The sequence below is a fragment of the Pseudopipra pipra genome, chromosome W (assembly GCF_036250125.1).
Source record: "Pseudopipra pipra isolate bDixPip1 chromosome W, bDixPip1.hap1, whole genome shotgun sequence".
NCBI lineage: Eukaryota > Metazoa > Chordata > Aves > Passeriformes > Pipridae > Pseudopipra > Pseudopipra pipra.
The window spans coordinates 1239173-1261600 of NC_087580.1; the positions used below are offsets into that span (position 1 = coordinate 1239173).

The 22428-nt window shown below is 52.7% G+C and overlaps 1 protein-coding gene and 1 long non-coding RNA gene across 4 annotated transcripts; both read left to right on the plus strand.

Annotated features, from left to right (window-relative positions):
* Nucleotides 1-302: 302 nt before the first annotated feature.
* On the plus strand, nucleotides 303-1736 carry LOC135405808 (uncharacterized). The gene is made up of 3 exons (XR_010426017.1): nucleotides 303-360; nucleotides 941-1050; nucleotides 1634-1736. It is a non-coding gene; the product is annotated as an uncharacterized LOC135405808 (long non-coding RNA).
* A 13239-nt stretch (nucleotides 1737-14975) lies between these two features.
* On the plus strand, nucleotides 14976-21744 carry LOC135405760 (class I histocompatibility antigen, F10 alpha chain-like). 3 transcript variants are annotated; one of them, XM_064640340.1, is made up of 7 exons: nucleotides 14976-15357; nucleotides 18171-18434; nucleotides 18660-18929; nucleotides 19219-19491; nucleotides 19607-19717; nucleotides 19816-19854; nucleotides 20440-21744. In XM_064640340.1, the coding sequence occupies exons 1-7, from the start codon at nucleotides 15282-15284 to the stop codon at nucleotides 20820-20822; spliced, it is 1416 nt and encodes a 471-aa protein (XP_064496410.1). In that variant the 5' UTR covers nucleotides 14976-15281; the 3' UTR covers nucleotides 20823-21744. The 3 variants fall into 3 exon arrangements, with proteins under 3 accessions (XP_064496410.1, XP_064496412.1, XP_064496411.1); XM_064640342.1 differs by having other exon boundaries at nucleotides 14991-15357; nucleotides 20209-21744; XM_064640341.1 differs by lacking the exon at nucleotides 20440-21744 and adding an exon at nucleotides 20206-20326 and having other exon boundaries at nucleotides 14991-15357.
* The last annotated feature ends 684 nt before the right edge of the window (nucleotides 21745-22428 follow it).

The following is a 22428-nucleotide window of genomic DNA, read 5'->3' on the forward strand; positions in this document are numbered from 1 at the left end:
CCTCAGGCCGTGTGGCTCAGGGAAGGTGTGGGAGCTCTGTCAGAGGATGACGAGCCCTTTGCCACCAGCACGGGGGGAGGTCCAGTGGCTTCCACCTGGCGGACGTGCCATGTGGGTTCCTGTGCCCAAGAACCATGTGGTTCCATGGGGTTCCATGGGGTTCCATGTGACCCCATGTCACAAAGGGGCAGAGATGTGGCACCCATCCGGTATCCTGAGGAGTGCGCCAACGAAAATCAGTTGGACAGAGTTGGCCTTCGGGATAACTCAGCTCCTTCCCTTGCTACTTGTGTGCCTGCCTTTTTTGGATGGTTTATTGTTTACTGACCATTTCTCCTCAACTTTCCTCCTCTTTCAAAGGTAATGCTTTGACTTTTGGCACAGATCATAGAGCAGGGTATATGGGATAAAAGTATAGGCTGATTTATACCTTCCTAGCTGTAGGCTGAGCTGTTACAACTTTTATAGGCTGGCCAGGTATGACCTAGGCTAGAATTCCAGTTTGCTGATTCTTGGTTTTTTTTCCATAGCCTAGGATAGGTAAGCAGGGAGGTGACTGTAGTCTGAGGGGATGGGCTCAGCCCACCTTGATTGCTGTGGGAGGGAGGGAGGCAGAAAAAGGAGAGCAGCAAAGGCAGCAGTTAAAGTAGTGGCTGAAAGACGGTCACTCCTAGGAGGTGGGAAAGCCAGAGGGCTCTGTTGCTGAAGCAGTGTCAGGAGAGCAGCAGGGCCTCTTCAGAGAAGGTAACGTCCATTGGAGCATTTCAAAAGGGCCTTTGAACCCGCTATGAGTTGGTGCCCCGCGCCTGATCATAAGGGCGTGAGCTGCAGCTCAGCAGCAGTTACGAGCACCACTGAAAGACTTGGTGGTGGATGCCGTTCTGCGTTTATTTAGAGTTTTGATACTTTCGGTGAGCTACAGTAATTTCTTTGCAACTAGGTGACGGGATTGGTGCTGTTCTCTTTCTGGAGAGAAAGACATCCTTGGTCATCTAAAGCATTGCACTCTCTTCCTGAGAGAGGCAATGGCCACAGCAGGGAACGACTCCTGTGAGTAATAGCTTCACCAGCAGCTTTGGACTTTGTGAACTGCCACAGACAACTGACATGGTTGGGGGTCAAATCCCAGAATGATGTGCTCACAACCTAGAGTGATCTCTGGGATGTTTCCTGAGAGCAGTCAAACTGACCCCTGTGTTTACAATTAGACCCAGGAAAACACCTTTTGTCGCTCCTCTGACACTAGGTATAAGACTTTGAAAGCTGCCATTGCTCGTAGAGAGGTCTGCCATCCTTTGGGTTACCTTCCGTGCTCAGTATTTCCTTGTTTTCAACAAGTTACAATCAGGAAAAGGGATGGCTTCACTGATAACCCAGTCTAGAACTCTACTGAGAAAGGAAGGTAGCCTGCGGCCCAGAAACCAGATTGTGGGTTTGTTGGACTCTCAGCAACGTAAACAGGGGAATGGATTTTTCCAAAACAGTAAATTTAAATGGCACTGTTTAAGCTTCCCCTGATGTTGTTGGGTTGGCAGTTGAAGCAGATGATCCTGAGTGCTCCTGTAGAGACCTCACTGTTTAAATATGCCTTTGTGGCTCATTTCATCTCTTTTCAAATGGAATTTCCCTGCAGTCATTGCCGAGGGAATGACTCCGCCACAAAGGATCCTCTTTCCCCCCGAGAAGATTTGCATGGTCTGGCAGCAAAGACAGAGTGCTGGAGCAGGACTCCTCAATGTGGGCAACACGTGCTTCCTTAATGCTGTCCTGCAATGCCTGACATACACCCCGCCGCTGGCCAACTATCTGCTCTCCCGGGAGCACAGCCAGGCCTGTGAGTACTCTTAGGGACATCTCCCTGTGAATCTGTTAATCAAATCCCAAGGATTCCCAGAACCTGAAATTTGATTTAAGAGAAAAGCAGCCCTTTGTCAGCCCCAGAACTTGTGTTCTTTGTACACTCAGGAGCCACCTGTCCTATCCAGCTGTCTTATCCTTCATGAAGGCACATCTTTCTAGCTCTGGGTCTCTATTCCTGCAAGTTAAAACCTCAGTTTAGCATTCCTCTGAAGAACATTTTCTATGCACTAAAACGTCCCGTGCTTGTTGAAACACTGGGAGGAGTGGCATATTGCACTGGAGTGGGAGTGGAAGAAGAGGAGTATTCCACCACTAGGGATATTTTGCTAACCAGAGGACCTTCTCTCCCTCCCTCCTCAGGTCGCCAACAAGGCTTCTGCATGATGTGCATCATGGAAGCGCATGTTAACAAGGTCCTGCGTTCAGTCAGTGCCATCCTGCCTTGGGCTGTTCTCAGGGGTTTCAGATGTATGTGATTTCAGGTTCTTTGACAGGTTTTCTTCCCTTCCTGTAGGAGACAACTACTAACTTCCTGTTTCTTAGTCATAGGAGAACATTTTCAGCTTGGCAGGGAGGAAGATGCCCATGACTTCTTATGCTGTACTGTCAATGCCATGCAGAGAGCTTGTCTGAGTGCAAGCAACGAGTAAGCACAAGCAAGTTACCTTTACAAAGTTCTGAGCCCTTTGGACTCCTTGATGTGGCCTCATCAAGGAAAACCTACAGCCGGGGCTTGGAGGAAGTAATGCTCTGTCTTACGACTTGTTTCCAGCTTGGACATATCATCTCAATCTACTACCATTGTCCATCAAATATTTGGAGGCTTTCTGAGATCCAGAGGTATGTTTCTACAACTACTGCTCTCCTTGGCACTGCCTGTGCCCTTCTGTCTGCCTGTGCCCAGCAGCTGGCCCTGGGACTAGCAGGACAGGTACAATGAGCACAAAGCAGTACCATCGTTCAGCTCACCATTGCTCGGCATTTTGATTTTTCCTTCCAGTCATCTGCTTCAGCTGCAAAGCCATTTCTGATTCCTATGAGGCCTTCCTGGATGTCCCCTTGGATATCAAAGTAAGAGGTTTTGCAGTTGTGCTTCAAGACATGGCAAGGCTTTTCAGAGTCAACACATTTGTCCTGAAAGCATATACTGTGAACACAAGAGGTCTTGGTCGTGGATGGGAAGGGGAACGGATGTTGTCCTCCTGCAGAGCCCATGGCACTGGTCTCTCTGTAGGTGCTGGCTTGAAGCTGGACAAGCACCCATTATGCACTCTGCACCCTTGACATAGCCTCCTCCTTCTTTCCTTTGCCCTCCTTCAACACCTGTCTGGCTTCCAGGCTGATGGGTTGGATTGTTTTCACTACTGATGACCCTACATAACATCAGTAGCTCAGTGGCAGGTGATACAGAGAGGGAGCTCTTGATTGCCCCGAGAACCTCTGGGACAGGGGAAATGTTCAGCACCACACTCTTTCTGGCTCCTTCTGGATACAGCTTGCAGATTCGTGGTGGGTCTCCTCAGCATCAGCTACAGGGGTTTTCTTGTCAGCTCCTGGAAAATGTTTGGGCCAGGGCATTTGCTGTAGCTCAGTGCACCGATTTCTCAATTCTCCAGGCAGCCTCATCCCTCACTGCAGCTCTGGAGGACTTTGTAACACCGGAGCACCTGGATGGGGAAAACTGCTTTAAATGTAGCAAGTAAGATGATTACTAACAACATATTAACACGAGACTCTGTGTGAGGGGGCTACAAGTCATTGAGCAGAAGTCATCTTCTCGTGGAAGTTTACTGCACACTGATGAGACACAGTTTTGTTTGTCTGGTTTTTTGGGGAGGGGGGTTGGGGTTTTTTCTTTGTTTGTTTGTTTGTTTTAAATATGGCACCGAATTGCCTTAAAATAGCATAAGGGTGCACGAGACAAGAAAGGTTGTCTGACTGCCTTGGTGGAAGATAGGGTGCATTTCAGCGCTGTGCTCTGTGCTTGGTTTCAAGGTGTGAGAAGAATGTTGCCGCCACTAAGAGGTTCACTGTCCACTGTGCACCCAAGGTTCTCACTGTGTGTCTGAAGAGGTTTGACTGCTTCACTGGTGGCAAGATCAGCAAGGTGTGTACACTATTGGTGTGCAGCTTTCTCTTCAAGAAGCAGATTTCCTAAAGCAGTATGCTTGTCACAAGCTGCTTGTGTTGGGTTTTTTGGGGTCCCTTCTGGGGAGTGGAAAGTTCCTGTGGGAAGACAGGCAAGCACTGTGCTCTGATAGGGCTGCTTTGACTGAGAAGGGTTTCCTGCCACCCAAACGATGTTATGTTGCTTTATGGAAAACCAAGTGCTCATGAGCCCCAGAGATGTATTGATACCCCTGGACTGGCCCCTGCACTTGGTAGGCTATTTCATGTCACAGACCAGGGTCATTTCTGAGCCCTCTTGGTCTCTCCATAGGTTGTAGGGTATCCGGAGTACTTGGATCTTCGCCCATACATGTCTCAGGCAGATGGAGAAGCACTCCTCTACTCCTTATATGCTGTCCTGGTGCACAGTGGTGTCAGCTGTCATGGAGGACACTATTTCTGCTACACAAAGGTAAAAGAGCAACTTCCTTCCCAATGGGGAAAAATGTGTGCTGGGGAAGATAAACTTTCCCGTCAGTGTTACTGACAGCCAAAGTTTTGGGGCAGAAGGCCTCCTTAGTGGCTGGACTGCATTTGTTTTGACATGCTCTCGGTTTGGCAGTTTCCTACCTGTGTTTTTGGAGAGAAACCATGGAGAGATCCTTGCCTTTTTTTTACAGGCCAGCAATGGATTGTGGTACCGGATGGACGATGAATCTGTGCAGCTGTGTTCCATTGACACAGTTCTCAGGCAGCAAGCCTACCTGCTGTTCTATGCCAGGTAATAACCAGGATTCAAATATGTTCAGAATACATTTCCTTTTCCTCATTTGCAGTTGTGCTTCTCACCTTCCGGAGTGTTTTTCTCATCAAATGAAATTACTACCTGCATCATTCAGTGCTGTCAAATCTGAACTACTCCGTGTCTGTCCTTTACTGGGCTTCAGGCTGCGGCCCGGATGGAATCTGCTACTTGCCTGGTCTCTGATGTTGACTCTTGTAGATAAGAGGACTTAAAGAGGACGTCCAGGAAAGATGGGGAGGCACCATTTGTCAGGGAATGTAGTGACAGGATGAAGGCTATCAGTTTTCAGTTGACAGAGGGCAGGTTTACATTAGATATTGGGAAGGAATTCTTTGCTGTAAGGGTGCTGAGACACTGGCACAGGTTGCCACAGCATCTGTGGGGGCCCCATCCCTGGAAGTGTTCAAGGCCAGGTTGGACAGGGCTTGGAGAAACCTTGGAATAGTGGAGGGTGTTCCTGCCCACCACAGCGGGGTGGAACAAGATAAAGTTAAAGGTCCCTTGCAACCCAAACAAGTCTGTGAATTTAGGAAATGGAGGCTGTGGGAGGTCTAGAGATGAGGTTTTTGTTGGGACAGAGGCAAACTTGGTGGGAAGACCCTAGCTGAGTTTCCCATTAGTGTCCTTGGTTAAGTCTCCTCTCTGTCATAGAAGCCTCTCTGAGAAAATGACTGAACCCCAGAGGAGGTTGCAACAACAGCTCTAAACTGAGATCACTCTTTTGTTTTTCTCCAGATGCTCTGATCTGAGAATTGGAGAAAGGCCTTCTTCCTCACTGGCACCATCACATGCCCCTTCCTTCCTCAGTCAGTGTGTGGCCAGCAGCAAGCAGGCGGGCTCTGTTGGACCACAGGCTCTGACTGGTAGGACTAAGGTAACTTTGGGGTCATGGGTCAGGGCATCAGAGGAAGAGTGGATTTCTTTCTGGGATCTCAGCATTTCTCTTTTGTCCCTCACACACCGCACCTTTCTTCACAGCCACAAAGCTGCTCCCTCTCAAAGCATCCCACCTGGATCCATCCCTTTTGTGCGCCTCTGGCCTTTTGGTCTTAGTAGCCCTCCAAAAGAGTCTTTTGGAGGCCCCAAACTGTCCTGTCCCAGAACTTGTAGGGGTTCCCCACTGCTCTGATCCTTTCAGGAGAAAAGGGCAGGAACTCTCCACAGCTCTCTTGGCAGGGCATGAAGGACACTGGCAGGGAGCGGTCCCGGAGCAGATTCCCTCTGTGGGGCAGGGATCTCCGCAGCTGGTCTGGGGACACCACAGACTATGAGGACGCTTCAGAGAGAAGAACTGGTCCTCCAAGTCGTGACCGTGGTCCTAGGGATAGCACAGCTGCAAGGCCTTCCAAGAGGATCTGCCGGTGGGCTCCCGCTCCCAGGGCTGCTCAGGAGCAAACCTTGCTGAGGCAGAGGGAGCCAAGCAGATCTGTGCGGGGAACTTACAACCTTGGCAGCCGGTTTGTGCAGTACACAGACTGTGACCGCTCACTGCGGAAGAGAAAGAGGGAGAGAACAAGTCCTCCACGTTGTGACCAAGTCTTAGTGAATACTGCAGTTCCAGGGCCCTCCAAAGCCAGCTCCAAGCAGGCTCTCATGCTCCGGGCTGCTCGGGAGCAAACCCGACAGAGGCAGAGAGAGCAGAGAAGATCAACATGGCGGGGCTGTGATTGCCACAGCCAGTTTGGGCAGCACACAGACTACCGCCCTTCAGAGAAGAAGAGGAGGGTTTCCACGCCCCAGAGATTCACGTCAGACAAGCATTCAGGGCACTCTGGCAATGATGGCGTTGGATTATGGCCCTGGCTCAAGCAGAACGGAAGACTAGCACTGCGTTTATTAGCCAAGGCATCCTTGTTTTCGACACGCCTTCTCAGACCTGAGTGAATGATTTAGCTAAGAAGATGATAGTTACAATAATATAGAAATATCATTAGAAATATAGAAATATATATAGGAATATAGAATAAATATATAGAAATATATATAGAAAAATAGAATATATAGAGAGAAATATATATAGAAATATAGAAATATATACAGAAATACAATATAGAAATATAGAAATATATATAGAAATATAGAATATATATAGAGAAATATATATAGAAATATAGAAATATATATAGAAATATAATATAGAAGTAATATTTTATAATACATTATTACATGTTATATATCTTCAGCAATAGATAGTAATAGTATAATAAATATTATTAAAATAATAAAATAGTAAATACTAAAATACTTTAAGCAGAGTTATTTATTCCACGTTGTAGATAATTATAGCTAGAAACATAGTGCAGTATTTGGAAGCAGTGTTGAAGCAATTATATTAATGCTAAGAAAACAAATATTAAGTAGAGATTGTGCAGCACACAGACTACCGCCCTTCAGAGAAGAAGAGGAGGGTTTCCACGCCCCAGAGATTCACGTCAGACAAGCATTCAGGGCACTCTGGCAATGATGGCGTTGGATTATGGCCCTGGCTCAAGCAGAACGGAAGACTAGCACTGCGTTTATTAGCCAAGGCATCCTTGTTTTCGACACGCCTTCTCAGACATGAGTGAATGATTTAGCTAAGAAGATGAGAGTTATAATAATATAGAAATATTATTAGAAATATAGACATATATATGGAAATAGAGAATATATATAGAGAGAAGTATATATAGAAATATAGAAATATATATAGAAATATCATATAGAAATATAGAGAGAAGTAATACTTTATAATACATTATTACATGTTATATATATTCAGCAATAGATAGTAATGTTATAAGAAATATTATTAAAATAATAAAATAAATACTAAAATACTGTAATCAGAATTATTTATTCCACGTTGTAGACAATTATAGCTACAAACATCTCAGCCTCGGCCATATCAATCAACAGAACTGGTCTACTCTGGCCTCAAATCGGGAGGCCTGGAGACACACCATCTCTAACGCTGCTGTTTCCTTTGAGAACGCACGCAGAATCCCTCTCGAGGAGAAAAGACAAGGGAGAAAGAATCATGTCTTGCAGAATATACCACCTAGGGAGTCTTTCTGCTGTGCCTTTTGCAATCGGATATGTCTATCTCGCATTGGCCTCCTAAGCCACCAGCGTGCTTGTAACAAATGTGGATAGAGCCTTCTGAAATCTTCGTTCGAGAAGCCCAGCCACGATGATGTGTTTAAGACGGGTGTTCCATAATTTAGTGTTCTCACTGAAACCATGCAAATCGTGCGCCACTCGCTCACTTCCCACTCCTCCTTTCCTTCCCACTCCCCCTCCATCCTGAGGCAGGCTGGATGGGAGAATTGGAGGCACAAAAGGTAAAGATCGCAGGCTGAGATAAGAACAACTTACTGGAAACGGCAATGAAATAAGAAAACAGTGCAGCAACAGAACAGTAACAGAAACAATCCTAATAACAGAGTGTACAAGGGAGGCAAATGACTCACACGTGATTGCTCACCAGTTGGTGCCCAACTTTGCCACCACGCACACAACCTGGAAGAGACCCCTTCCCCCATCCTTGACAAAATGAGGAATAACCTCTATGTCCTGGCTGTGCCCCCTCCTGGATACTGCCCAAATTAACACTGCCCTGACCAGAAGCAGGACAATCACCTTCAGGATGTGCAGCACAGCTTTCGGGTCTGCACCGGAGGCACTGGATCCCTCCATGCCAGGGAGGGGAGACATCAGAGATGAGCAGACTTTGGAAATCCCTCACCTCTCACTCCGGCCCATTTGTTCTCATTTTATGGGATGGAAGAATACATACCCAACTCCTCCCAGTGTCCTTCTCACTGGAAATCCCCTGAGCTTTGATTCCTTTGCTGACATGCTGCTTCCTCTGGGAAAAGCAGCCAGAAAACCCAAGGCCATTGCTTTGAGGGAAGGTTTTTCTTAGAACACTTTTCCTGAAGTGCACCCAGGAAGGCTGGGCTGCAGCAGCACAGGGCCCCCATGGCTTTGCTACATCTCATCCAGAACACCTGGAAGCCCTTCTCTCACCATCCAGCCGCTCCCCTGCCCTGTCTTCCCCACCCCACAGGGATGCTGCCGAGGAGTTAACAAACTTCACAGTTCAATCCTGATATCCCACTGCTGACTGGGATGGCGTGAGACCAGGGGCAGTTTTGGCCCCCATCAGCACCAGCTCTTGGGACAGCCAGGCTCTCTCCTGACATGTGGGCTCATCTCTGCAGCTTTGCTGTCCTCCACAGGGCGTTTGCTGAAAAAAATCATCTTCTAGAAAAGATATATGACACCAGCCCAGGGGTCAGCAGCACCACATGAGAGCTTGGCAAGATGCCCTGAGGACAGCCAGGCCAGGCAGAGAGAGGTGGAAGGACCACAGGGGCTCTCTGAAGCAGCCACATTGTACAACAGAGACAATGGGGCTAAATAAACACTGGGCTGAAAGATGAGAGTGCTCTTACAAGGGAAATTTACAGCTGCTGTACAGGCCTGGGGCTCTTGCTGGAAAGCTTCAGTCTCTGGGCTCCCGGTGCCCAAAGGCATTGCAGATAACTCCTTCTCAAGCAATGGCAGGGAGCAGGGTGGAGAAGTCAAGGATGAGGCAGATCAGAAAGACTGGGGCAGCACAAAGAGATCTACAAGGGAGAGAGACAGCATCTGAAAGACACTCCTTGCTGACCTAGGAGCTGGTGCCGTGGGCTCTACAACTGCTGCCTGCAGTCAGCTCGGAAGCTCTGGCAGTTTTAACAGGAGGTTTGTCTGCAAACAAGATGCAGAGACGTTACGATGATGGATGCGGGTATATTCCTGACCTAGGCTCTCCAGAGGGAGATTCGCTGCCTCCTCATGGGCCATAGAGGCTTTTAATATGGGATGAACTTCACTTGGTCTCCCCAAGCTCATGTCCAACCTGTTCCATGGCCTCTGACTGCGATCTGCTGTCCACCTAGCTTCATCCCCCCTCACAACCCTGGGGACTCCTTGGAGATGAAGGGCTGCTGTGCCAGCACCTACTGCTCCAGGAAGGGAGTGCAAGGGGAAGATGCTACAGTCGCAGGGGCAAAGAAGGTTCATTTTGCCATGGGATCCCAGGAGGTCACCATGCACATCGTCAATGGGGTCTGAAAAAAGAAAACTTACAGATGTTGAGGCAGCTGAGCTCATCAAGCACATGTAGAAAAGCTCCTGATTTCAGTATGGCTGGCTCTTTTGAAATGCCCCAGGAAGGAAGATTTGGTCTCAGGCATCATCAGCCCCATTGGCCAGTGTTACGACCCGCCCCAGGAAAAGGGGAGAGGGGGGTAACTCAGGTTCCATCAAAAATTCCTTTGGGGTGGATTACAGCGAAACGACACTAAATAATTGGTGTATGAAAACATATATGGATAAGATTTATTTTAACAATTTTGAATCAGTAGGTAAGTTAACATTTTTGGGTGTTGTAACCTTTCTAGGGAGGAGAAAAATGCATAGGGGAGAGAAAGACAGGGTGAGAGTAAGGGAGAGCAAGAAAAAAAAGAAGATGAGATAATCACCGCCCACTGGATCCAGCGATGTCTTGATCCGCAGGTGGTGGGGGGAGAAGGAAAAGCAAAAACCCCGCCAAACCCCCAAAGTCACCAGTCAAAATTCATATACTTAGCACCTCCCCCAGGGTGGGGAGCCGTCCCCATAGGTTGGCGTCCCCCTTTTTTGGCGCAGAGTCCACGAGGAGGGCGTGGCAAACTCAGCTCTTCCCGCCTTTTTGGGTCTTGACATCTTCTGCCCTGGAGGAGGGGGGGATGGGCCCAGTTGCCCACCAGAAAGTCAAAAGCCTGTAGAAGTCTCTTAGAATGCATAAATCATTAACTGTTCCAGTCTCTGACACCACCCCGTGATTTATGCAGTCAATGATTTTTGTTCTCTCTGAATCTTCTTTGTGGATGGTGCTTCTCGGATAGTGGACAGGAAGACAGAAGAGTAAAGGAAAGGAAGAGGTCGCCCCAATGCACTGCAATTCTCCTCTCTCAAAAAACAACTTTATAATAAAATAGTAAGCTAATTTGTATTAGCTACTCTCTCTCCACCCTGTGAGTAATCAGGGTGAGTAATAGGCTACAATCAAATTTCTTAACATTAATAAGGTTACAAACATATATACATACTTGAAATTATACATCAAAAACATTGAGTTACTTGGGAGCTGGTAAAAGGCTTTCTTATGTTCTCTTTGGGCCTAAATTTAGTTCTATTTGTTAAATTTAACCAAATATGAAATTCAATGCCTCTCAAGGCAGAAGGCTAATGTATATAATACATATTTGTATGATTTCAAATATGCATGAATACTTGTACTAACTCCCAGGTTATATTTGGTTGAGGTTAGATATTTAAAAAGACAAAATACTTGGCAATAATTAAACTAACAATACATCTCAGGAAAACTACACAAACAAATTAACAATCCTTAATACAAGTAATTTTGGGAGTAGGGGAACACAAACACAATGTTTGTGGTAGGTTTTTACATATTGCAAAATTATTAGGTTCATAACATTTTTAAGATAAAACACATGCAAACAACCAATGTGGCAAAAAAAACCCCCAAACCAGTATAACTCTTCAGTTCTGTTGTCACTTCATGTTCTCATAGGATAATGAGAACTAATGGCAGCAGCGGTAGAAGGCTTTATCGGTCTCATGTGGTGTGATCTCTCCTGCTGGTAGGTTTCTGCAAAAGGAACAAATCTGGCCCATTGTGGACTGATTGTTAAAAAGAAGGAAGAATCCATCGAGTGTTTATTGGATGGTCCTTCCCGTGAGCATCTGTGGCTCCCCATGTGTGAGGGTTAACCGGGGTTTTCAGAGTGAGTGGCACCTGTCCCACAGAGGGTAGATTTACTGATACAGGCTGGCCTGGATAATGGAGTGGTTTTACAGGATCTTTACTTTTGTTTTCCCTCAGTAGAATAGTGGGAGGTTCAGGGCAGAATGCTGTAATTCGAGGGCAACCATTTATTGCCCATTGGCTCTTGATTTTGGTTTCTGCATCAGAAACTCTGGAGGCCCACTCAGGGTTATGAGGTTTTATGGCTCGCTTTAGGAGCCCATTGGTACCTTCCACAATACCATTTGCTTGTGGATAATATGGAGTGTGGAAGGTCCATTGAATTCCCTCTTCTCGGGCCCATTCTTGTACCACCCCGGCAGTGAAATGGCTCCCATTGTCTGATTGGATAGACTTTGGTTTGGGTAGATGACTGAACCACAGTTTTAGAGTTTTCACAGTATTCTCTCCCTGGCTCGTCGCACAGCTTCAGCCAGGGTTAGTCCTGATATTATCTCTACCCCAACCAGGATGTATTGTTTTCCATAAGAAATTCGGAAAGGACCCATGTAGTCTACCTGCCAGGTATCCCACAGTCCCTTGTTATCCCTCAGGTGCAGGGGTGGATCTTTCAGTGGATCATGATCTTTCAGCCTGGTGTGACACAGACTACAGGCAGAGATCACTGTGTTGCACAGCTCCCTGGTAACTGGCCACCCTCTACTGATTGCTTCTTTGAACAGATCTCTGTTTCCTGAGTGGTCTCTTTTTACGTGTAACCATTCTAACAGACCTTCCCATTTTTGTCCCTCTCCCTCTGTTGTTATCTTAGCTAACGGTGTCAGTGAGTCTACTTGATTGTTTAACAGCTGAGCGGGGTTGTTATCTGTTTGGTGTGCACCAACCCATCCCACAAGGAATGTTTTTTGTTTCAGAGAACCGGGACTGGCTTTGTTTTCCCAACTCAGCCTTGGCTCCTGCCGGCTCTGTGTGCCCTGGGAAGGTGTTGTCTCAAGGACTTGCACAGCTGAGAATCCCCCAAACTCCCCCCAGGCAGTCACAGCCTTTTTTTAACCCTCTTCCTTTCCCCAGGGCTGGTTTTTGTTCACTGTTTCCTGTCCCAGCCTTTGCTCCCTCCTCTTGTCGCTGCTCCAACCTCCCACATCAGGAACATTTTCCCACCTGGTTCATGGTTTTTCCTGAATTCTTTCCCTGCTCAGCCTTTCCCTGGCCATGCACTATTCCCCAAGGCAAAGGTCAAAATTCACAGGTTCACCAAAGCAAAACTGACCCCACCAGAGCCATTTGTGGAATATTTGGAAGGAAAGAACCCAAAGAAACAGGACAAGCATCCACTGGCACAGAATGTGGATGCTGCTGGGGGGGCACTGGCAGCTGCAAAGAGTTTCCACACTTATTAAAACTCTCTCTAAACCCTGACATCGACAAATTGCAGTTATTACCAGGAAATGCACCTGGCATTTCCTCCATAGGTAAATATTCTCCAGGTAAGAACCCTCTGCCTGTGTCTGCAAAGGAAGAACTGAAAGGATCATTTTTGCCACCCAAACACTTGATTTTTCAATAAGGTTTGGTTGATGCAGAGCTTTTTACTGTCCCCAACCCCCAAATTCCTCCTGCCCCAGGCTGCAGTTTTGGGCATTTTGGAGAGAAAAACAGGTGGGGGAGGAAGAGGAGGAGAAAAGAGACCTAGTGGGGAACAACAGAGGAACTTCCCATGGAAAATACTCCCAAAGACACCGAGTTTGGGGAAATAAAGTACTTTTGTGTCCCAAAGAGCAGTTCAAAACTACTGCAGGCCAATACAGTTGTGGCCTTTTTTTGCTGCCCAGGGAAGGGCAATGAGTCCACAAGCGGCCGTGGGAGTGATTGAAAGGGGCTTTTCTGTAGTGACCAAAGGAGAGGGAATCCAACCAGTCACCAGGAATTTCCACTTTTTGTCTGCAAATCAAAGAGTAATTCAGCCCTGACCTGAGGGGTCCCTGCAAGGAGACACCTGGGGGTCACGGGGACCCCAAAGTGGGACCCCCAGGCTGGGCTGGGCTGGAGGGGGAGGCCCAGGGGAGACGGAGCAGGACGGGCAGGAGAAAGCTGCTTCTTCTTGCTCCTCTCAGTCTCACCTCCTCCTTCCCCCTCCCAAATTCCCTCTGGATCTGGCACAGCAATCTTGAGAAGAGAGAACTGAGCTCAAATGCAAACTTGCTTCATCCTGGGCCAGCCCAGCCCCCACACCCCCGATGTGGCTCAACACCCCCATCCCGGTCCATCCCACACCCCCATCCCAGTATATTCCCAGCCCGGTCCATCCCACATTCCCATCCCAGTATATTCCCAGCCCGGTCCATCCCACAGCCCCATCCCAGTATATTCCCAGCCCGGTCCATCCCACAGCCCCATCCCAGTATATTCCCAGCCCGGTCCATCCCACATCCCCATCCCAGTGTATTCCCAGCCCGGTCCATCCCAGCCCGGGTCTGTCTTTCAGTCCCAGCCCGGCTCGGCTTGGCAGGGACTCCAAGCCCCTCCCGTGCCAGCCCTGCCCCAGCAGGGCCATGTGGCAGCAGCCGATGCGGCTGCAAGGCCGGTCCCCCCCGGGCGGGAGCAGTGGCGGGCCCGGGGCAGCCAAAGGGGTCGGAGCGAGAGGAGCCGGGACGAGGCAGCGCTGCTGCGGCAGCGGCTCCTTCCGAGCCCGCCGGGGCTGGGCGGGAAGGAGGAGCCCGCGGGCAGCCGCTCCCTGCGCGGGCCCTGCGGAGGGGACAGGGCGGGACGAACCCGCCGGACCCCCCTCCCGGCCCCTCCAGCCGCGCCGGGGCCGCGCCCGAGCTCCGCCACCGCCTCCCCGAGTGCCCGCCCGGCTTGGCCCAGAATCCCAGCTCCCTGTGCTGAACCGACCGCGGTTTACGGGAAACAGCCCTGGCGATGTGCCCGGAGCCGCTGCTTTAGGAGTCCCAGTCCTAGCGATGTGCCCGGGCTGGCAGCAGTCAGTCCCAGTCTGTCCCAGTCCATCCCAGTCTGTCCCAGTCCATCCCAGTCCATCCCAGTCCCTTCCCAGCAGCCGCCGCCGTTTCCCGGGTCCTGCCCCCCTCGCCCCCCCAAGATGCTGACGGGGGTCGGGGCTCCGTCTTTGGCTTCGTCTCCCTGGGCTGGGGCTCGGCCTCCGCCCGCGGGAGGAGCTGAGGGGGGTCCCCGGGGGCCGTGTGTCCCCCCCGGAGCGTGTGTGCCCCCCGGGACCCCCATCCCGCTGTCCCCCCCTTTTCTCTCCCCACGGAGCTCCTGCCCCAGCTCCCGCTCCCCCCTGGCAGGGGCTTTGGGAGCCCCCCTTTGCCTTGACCCCGGGACCCCTGCGGGGGGCGGTGGGGGCTGCCCAGGGCGGGCACTGGCCCAGGGAGATCGCCCCCCGCCCCCGCGGCATCCGCTGATCGCGGCGCTTCCCCCGCTTTGGCCCCAAAGCGGCGCCTTTAAGGCCGAGTTTAAGCGCAGGGCCCGCGAGTTCAGCTCGGCCCGGCCCGGGGGTCCCGCCGCTCGGGCCCGTCCAGGGGGCCCGGGGGTGGCGGGGGGACCCGGGCCGGTGCCGGGAGGGGTCCCGAAGGGGATCCCGGGGCATTCCCGGCAATTCCCCCGGGCCCGCCCCCCGCGCTCCCTCGGCCACTTTCGCTTTCGCGTCTCCCGAACTGCGCCCAGCGGGGCCAGCGGAGCAGCGCGATGGCTCCAGCGCTGGGGCTGGGGGCGCTCCTGGCGCTCCTGGGGGTCTTGGCGGTCTCGGGGGGGCAGCCGAAGGGTAAGTGGGACCCCCGGAACGGGCAACTCCTCAGCCTTTATTCCCGGGCACCGGCACTTCCCTGAACCTCCACTTCCGGGCACCGGGACCCCCCTGCACCCTCTCCCTCAGCACCGGGACCCCCTGAATCCCGATTGCTGAGCACGGGAACCCCCTGAGCCCCCATTCCCGGAAGGAGACCCCCCTGAACACCCACTCCTGGGTACCGGGACCCCCCTGAACTTCCATTTCCGGGCACCGGGACCCCCCTGCACCCTCTCCTTCTGCACCGGGACCCCCTTAAACCTCCCTATGCGGCACCGGGACCGCCTCATTTCCATTCCTGGGCACCGAGACCCCCTTGAACACCCGTTCCCGGGCATGGGAACCTCCCTCAACCTCCATTCCCGGGCACAGGGATGCCTCTGGAGCCCCATTCCTGAGTCCTGGGACCCCCCTGGACCCCCATTCTTGGGCACAGGAACCCCCCTGGACCCCCAACTCCTGCACCAGGACCCCTCTGAACCCCCTTATGCTCAACAAATACCTCCCTGTGCCCCTTTTCCTGCCAATCCTGCCTCTCCCAGCCCCCTCATCCTCCCTTTTCCTTGTCCCTGAGACCCCCTGGACCCCCATTCCTGCCTTTCCCAGACCCCGTTTTCCTCAACATCAGCCACCCCTGGACCCCCCTTTTCCTGGGCACAGGGACCCCCTGAATCTCCATCCCACCTCTCCCAGTGCCCTCCCCCCCTTCTCCTGACCCTGGGACCCTGTTACAGACCGGACAGGGGGTGTAACCTGGTTCTTTTAGATGATTCCTTCCAAGGCGAGATTAAGGCCCAAACCTCCAAATGCTGGGTCTCACACACACAACTGACTTTATTGGTACCAATAAGGAACGGTAAAAGCGAGGGGGGGAGGAGAAGAAGGAGAGATGAGGAAAAGGAAAGGCTGCCAAAGGAAAGTGCAGAAAGGTTCCCAGCCCAGGGAGAGAAGCGGGTGCAGTCAGGCTCGGGCAGGCAGGGAAGCAGCGCTGGAGGGAAGCGGGTGGGGAGCAGAGCGGATCCGAGCCGAGCAGCAGAGCAGGGAGGTGGGACACGAGCGGGACGGAGCGAGGAGCGGGGCCAGCAGCCAGCACGGGCCCCTGGCCAACAGCGACCGGGCTGGACAGGACCGAAACGCGGGCACTGCCTTAAATCCCCCCGGTGGGCGCTCCCTGGCCAGCTCGGCTCCGGGCAGAGCCTTGACTTTGAGACCCCCTGGAGCCCACGCAAGACGTGGCCGCGGAGGGTTGCAGAGGGTCTCAGGAGGACTCAGGGTGGTCCCAGCAGGGCTCCCAAAGGACATTCCGGTCAGTTCCCAGGAATTCCCCCGTCCCCTCCCCTCCCCCGCGCTGCCTCGGGCACTGTCGCGTCTCCCAACCTGCGGCGGCGGGATCTGCCCGGTGACTGGTGACGTCACGGCCGAGTCGGGTTGCCATTGGTGCAGAAGAAGTAGCGGCGCCGGACGCTGCTGTGTGGGCGGGGCCAGCGGAGCAGCGCGATGGCTCCAGCGCTGGGGCTGGGGGCGCTCCTGGCGCTCCTGGGGGTCTCGGGGGGGCAGCCCGAGGGTAAGTGGGACCCCCGGAACGGGCAACTCCTCAGCCTTTATTCCCGGGCACCGGCACTTACCTGAACCTCCATTTCCGGGCACCGGGACCCCCCTGCACCCTCTCCCTCAGCACCGGGACCCCCTGAATCCCGATTGCTGAGCACGGGAGCCCCCTGAGCCCCCATTCCCGGAAGGAGACCCTTCTGAACACCCATTCCCGGGCAGGGTACCCCCCCTCAACCTCCAATTTTGGTTACTGGAACCCCCCTGCACCCTCTCTCTCCGCACCAAGACCCCCTTAAACCTCCTTATCTGGTTCCTCATTTCCATTCCTGGGCACCGAGACCCCCTGAACACTCATTCCCGGGCAGGGGAACCCCCCTGAACCTCCATTTCTGGACACTGGGACCTCTCTGAACACCCTTATCCTGCACCAGGACCCCCTGAACCCTCATCCCTGGCTCCAGGACCCCTCTGAATCCCCTTATCCTCAACAAATACCCCCCTGTGCTCCTTTTCCTGCCAATCCCGCCTCTCCCAGCCCCCTGATCCTCCCTTTTCCTTGACCCTGGGACCCCCTAGACTCCCAGTCCTGCCTTTCCCAGCCCCCAGACCCCACTTTCCTCAACACTGGGGATCACTGGACCCCCCTTTCCTGGGCACAGGGACCCCCTGGATCCCCTATCCCGCCTCTCCCAGTCCCAGCCCCCCCTTTCCTTGAACCTTGGACCCTTCCCAGCTCTCCCAGTTCTAATTCCTTGACCCTTGGACCCCCCAAACTCTCCAATCTCTGTGACCCCTCAGTTCTCCACTCCCTGTACTTCCCACGGGGGGGGGTCCCAGACACCGGGAACGCCCTCGACCGCAATTCCTGGGCACCAGGACCCCCCCTGGAACAAACCTTATCCTGCACCAACACCCCCCTACACCCCCTTTCCAGGCCATCCTGCCTCTTCTGGAGCCCAGATCCCCCTTTTCCTTGACTCTGAGACCCTCTGGACCCCCATTCCTGCCTTTCCCAGACACCAGACCCCATTGTCCTCAACACTGGGGCCCCCCAGGTCCCCCTTCCCTGGGCACAGGGACCCCTGGATGCCCCATCCCACCTCTCCCAGTCCCTACACCCTCCTTTCCTTGGCCCTTGGATCCCCAAACCCCCTTCCCGGCTCTCCCAGCTCTCCCAGTTCCCCCTTTCCTCGACCCCTGGACGCCCCCAGACCCCCCAAATCTCCGTGTCCCCCCAGTTCTCCACTCCATGCGTCTCCTGGATGTGGCGGTGACAGAGCCCAGCCCAGGGATCCCTCAATACATGGCCTTGGGATACGTGGATGGGATCCCCTTCACGCGCTACGACAGCGAGCGGGGCCGGGCGGAGCCGCTGACGCCGTGGATGGCGGCCGGAGCCGAGCTGGGATATTGGGATGGACAGACCCAGATCAGTGAGAGGAACCGGCTCGTGGCTGCCCACAACCTGGGTGTAGGGCGTGATCGGTACAACTGGAGTGGGGGTGAGTGGGGGGAGCTGGGGAATGGGGAGATGTGTGGGGCTGGGATGGGATGTGTGGGGCTGGGATGGGATCTGTGGGGCTGGGATGTGGATCCAAGGTGCTCCAAGGACTGGGATGAGGCTCTGTGGGTCTGCATCAGACTCTGGGGCTCCATAGGGATGAAATGGGGTCTGTGGGGCTGGGACACAATTCCAGGGTCTCAGTGGGTCTGATCCCTCCCCCCAGGTCTCCACACGGCACAATGGCTTAAAGGCTGTGACCTCCTGTCCGACGGGAGCGTCCGCAGAACCCTTCGGCACGGCTACGATGGGCAGGATTTCATCTCCTTCTCCCCGGAGACCGGGACCTTCGTGGCGGCCGATGGAGCTGCCCGGATCACCGAGAGGAAATGGAAATCCGAAGGGTACGAGGCTCTTCAGCCTGACCTGGCACAGAGATGTGCGGAATGGCTCCAGAAATACATCGGATACGGGCGGGAGGCACTGGAGCACAAAGGTGAGGGAGACAGAATTCCCATGGGAATGTGGGATTTGGGAATGTGGGATTTGGGAGGGTGGAACTGAGGAACATGGGAATTCCTGTGGGAATTCTGTGGATGAATCTGAGTCATCCAACTCCCATGGGAATTCCATGCACGTATCCCACTGTTGTCCCATTCCAGTGGGACTTCTGTGGGTGCATCTCACTCCAATCCCATTCCCATGGGAATTCCATGGATGGATCCCACTGTTGTCCCATTCCCATGGGAATTCCATGCATGGATCTCACCGTTATCCCATTCCAGAGCCCCCCGATGTCCACGTGTCCGGGAAAGAGGAACACGGGATCCTGACGTTGTCCTGCCGCGCGTACGGATTCTACCCCGGGATGATCGGGATCAACTGGCTGAAGGGGGATGAAGTGCGGGATCAGGAGACGGAGTGGGGCGGGATCGTTCCCAACAGCGACGGCACCTTCCACAGCTGGGCCAGGATCGAGGCGCTGCCGGGGGAGCGGGAGCAGTACCGGTGCCGGGTGGAGCACGCCGGAATGCCGGAGCCCGGGATCTTCGCCTGGGGTGAGGCTGGGAACGGGCAATGGGGGAACTAGGGGTTTGGGAAGGAGGAATTTGGGAGTGTGGGACAGCGGGATGGGGGTAACCCTCCCCCTCTTCCCCCTCCTGCCCTTCCCAGAGCCGAAATCCATCTGGAATTCCAGCCCGGTGTTGGTGGCTGTGTCCGTCATCGCTGCCATCATCATCATCATCGGCCTCGTGGGAGTCGGTGTCTGGAAGCTCCGATCCGGTAACTCCCGGGATGGGGGTCGGGAAGGGGCACGGATCCGCCCGGCAGCATTCCGGGGATCCTGTGCCACGGGTGCTGATCCCACTTTCTTTCCATAGGGAAGAGGGAGGGGAATGGATACGACCCCGCGCCCACCAGTGAGTCCCAGCAGCGTGTGTGGATCCAGATCCTCTGGGCAGGATTCCCAGGATGGATGCCGGGATTCCAGAGGGGAATGGGGGCCTAATGGCTGGAGCGGGATTGGAAGGGGATTCCAGCTCAGGGCAGGATTCCAGAGTGGGCTCAGGTGGAATTGTGGACTGGGATCAGGGCTGGATTCTGGGGTGGGATTGGGGTGGGATGGATGGAGTGGGATTGGCGTGGGATGGACAGAGCAGGATCAGGAGGGAATCCAGAGCAGTTCCTACTCTCCCTGGGCTCCACAGCCAGCTCCATCCCCTGGGATGGGAACAGGGACATGGTGACTCCTTTCCCCACTCTCATCCCAGCAGGAATCACAGCCTGAGTGATCCCGGAGCTGGATCCGTCCCTTCCCTCTCCCTGTGGAAAGGCAGGAGCTGCTGGCAGAGCTCATCCCGCTGCTCCCACCCACCCCGGCCCCCCTGCGGCTCTTCCCGATGGATCAACTTCCTGCTTTTTCCTGTGTGAAACTGTCAGAGACTGAAACAGTCAATGATTTCTGCATTCTGGGGTTGCCAGGAGACTTTTGGTGGCTTTTGTAGGACTTTGGCATTATCCCTCTGATGGGCAGCTGGGCCCATCTCCCCCTCCAGTGCTGCTGAAGGTGTCAAGCCCTGGAAAGGAGAGAAGAGCTGAGTTTACCAGGCCCCTCACAGGAACTCTGCTCTGGGCTGTCCGAGGTGTTGGGGGTTCATGGCATGGCCCATCAAAGCCCATCCCCCCCTCTGCCAATCTTGGAAGGTGGATAAAAGCCTTTTCCCTGCCCCTCACGGGAACTCTGGGCAGGCCTGGGAAACGTTGGGGGTTCGTGGCATGGCCCGGGACATTGTCCATGGATATAATAACTCATAACTTCCCTGAGTGTGGGGACTTCCCTCCCTCACCCCCAATGGATCAAAGTGTAAGGGGGGTACTTTTGAATTAGATGATCAATGGAGCATAGAGGCGTGAGAAAGGAATCATATTAGGATGTGAAACCAACCAGAGTATGGTACAATGTAACTTCATGGCACAAGCTAATTGGAAGGTCCACTGTGCTTTTTAGCAAGTCAGCTTGATATCCCCTGTTATCAGAGCTGAGTTCTTCCTTGGTTTTGCCACATACTGCAAGATGGATACATCTACCCTTGAAACACAATGGTAGAGGTCATGCATAGGGGTGAGAAAGATGATGATGGGAGGAAGATGGTGTGGGCAGGGGTCGCTGGCCCCTTGCCCTACAAGTAGGGCAGGCACAGACTGTTGCCATGAGGTGATGATCAGGCGGGGTTTGGCTGCCATTCAGGCATCACCTTATACTGGGTACTGGCCCTACGTGGTGTAATGTGGAACTGATAAAATGGGGTGTCGGGACTGCTGAGCTGAGCGATCCTCATCCTGCCACCGAGACTGTGGCTCCGCGGGGACGCCCGCTAAGCACGGGCACCGACCAGCTGCTGCAGATCCTGACAGCCCTGGCCTGTCTGTGTGGTAAGCACAGTTTATTGACAGGAAGCAACTGAGAGAACAGACTTTTTAATATCCCTTTAGTGTCACTTTAATTCCCATTTTATTTTTGAATATTGTTACATAAATAAGTTGTTCACAGTATTTCCCTTTAATTTCCCTTTTTACTAACCAATATTGTGTTAATAGTTATCCATAATATTGTGTTAAGACACCTTTTTTGGTATCCCTTTAACCCCCTTTTTTCACTAGTTAATACTGTATTAAATGCTGTTTGTAGTATTTGTTTTTAAGGCCACACAATAAGATATGTTATATCCTTTTTTAGTTCTTGATTCTCTTTGCTAAGATGATTATTATTATTATTCTCAGTGTAATAAAAGATATTTTTTGTGTTTGAATATTTCTGGCACTTGTCTTTACTCCAGACATGTATCCAAAGGAACTGTCTTTTCCCTAGATAGGGAGAGCCTCAGTAACTGTCTGTGTTAGTTTTGTCTTTGTCTCTGGTTTCTCTAAGGGTCTTTGTGGTTTAGAAATTCTGCCTTCTTGGTGTCCAGGTCTCAAAAATAGATTTCTCTGCCAGGTCTCTGACCACTGAAATATGGCAGGCCTTAAACTTTTACTTTGTTTTTCTAACAAATGGCCATGGCCCAGAACTTGTCCATCATCCATTGTCTATTGCCCCCATTCAATCTCCTGCCAGCAGTTTCTCCCCACTGCTGGGTGGGCTCCTTTGTCAAGCACTAGAACTTGTTGGGGAACAGGCCCAGTCCTGTTGCCTATTTTTCGTGGGGATGTGCAGGAGGGCATTGAGTCTTCCATGAGCAAATTGGCAGAGGACCCCAAGCTGGCTTGCAGGGTGGATGTGCTGGAGGGTAGGAAGGCTGTGCAGAGGGACCTGGCCAGGCTGGACCTCTGGGCCGAGCCCGTGGGCATGAGGTTCAAGAGTGCCTTTGGTGCCTTTGGGGCCTCTGGCCACAAGAACCCTCTGCAGCTCCAGGCCAGGGGCAGAGGAGCTGCAAAGGGTCCCCGTGGGAGAGGCCCTGGGGGTGCTGGTGGACAGAGGCTGAACCTGAGCCAGC

Coding starts and splice junctions, on each gene's coding strand:
- LOC135405760 (XM_064640340.1), top strand. CDS start 15,282: ATGGCTCCAGCGCTGGGGCTGGGGGCGCTCCTGGCGCTCCTGGGGGTC. Junction 19,492..19,606: donor GCCCGGGATCTTCGCCTGGG/GTGAGGCTGGGA, acceptor TGCCCTTCCCAG/AGCCGAAATCCATCTGGAAT. Junction 19,718..19,815: donor TGTCTGGAAGCTCCGATCCG/GTAACTCCCGGG, acceptor TTCTTTCCATAG/GGAAGAGGGAGGGGAATGGA.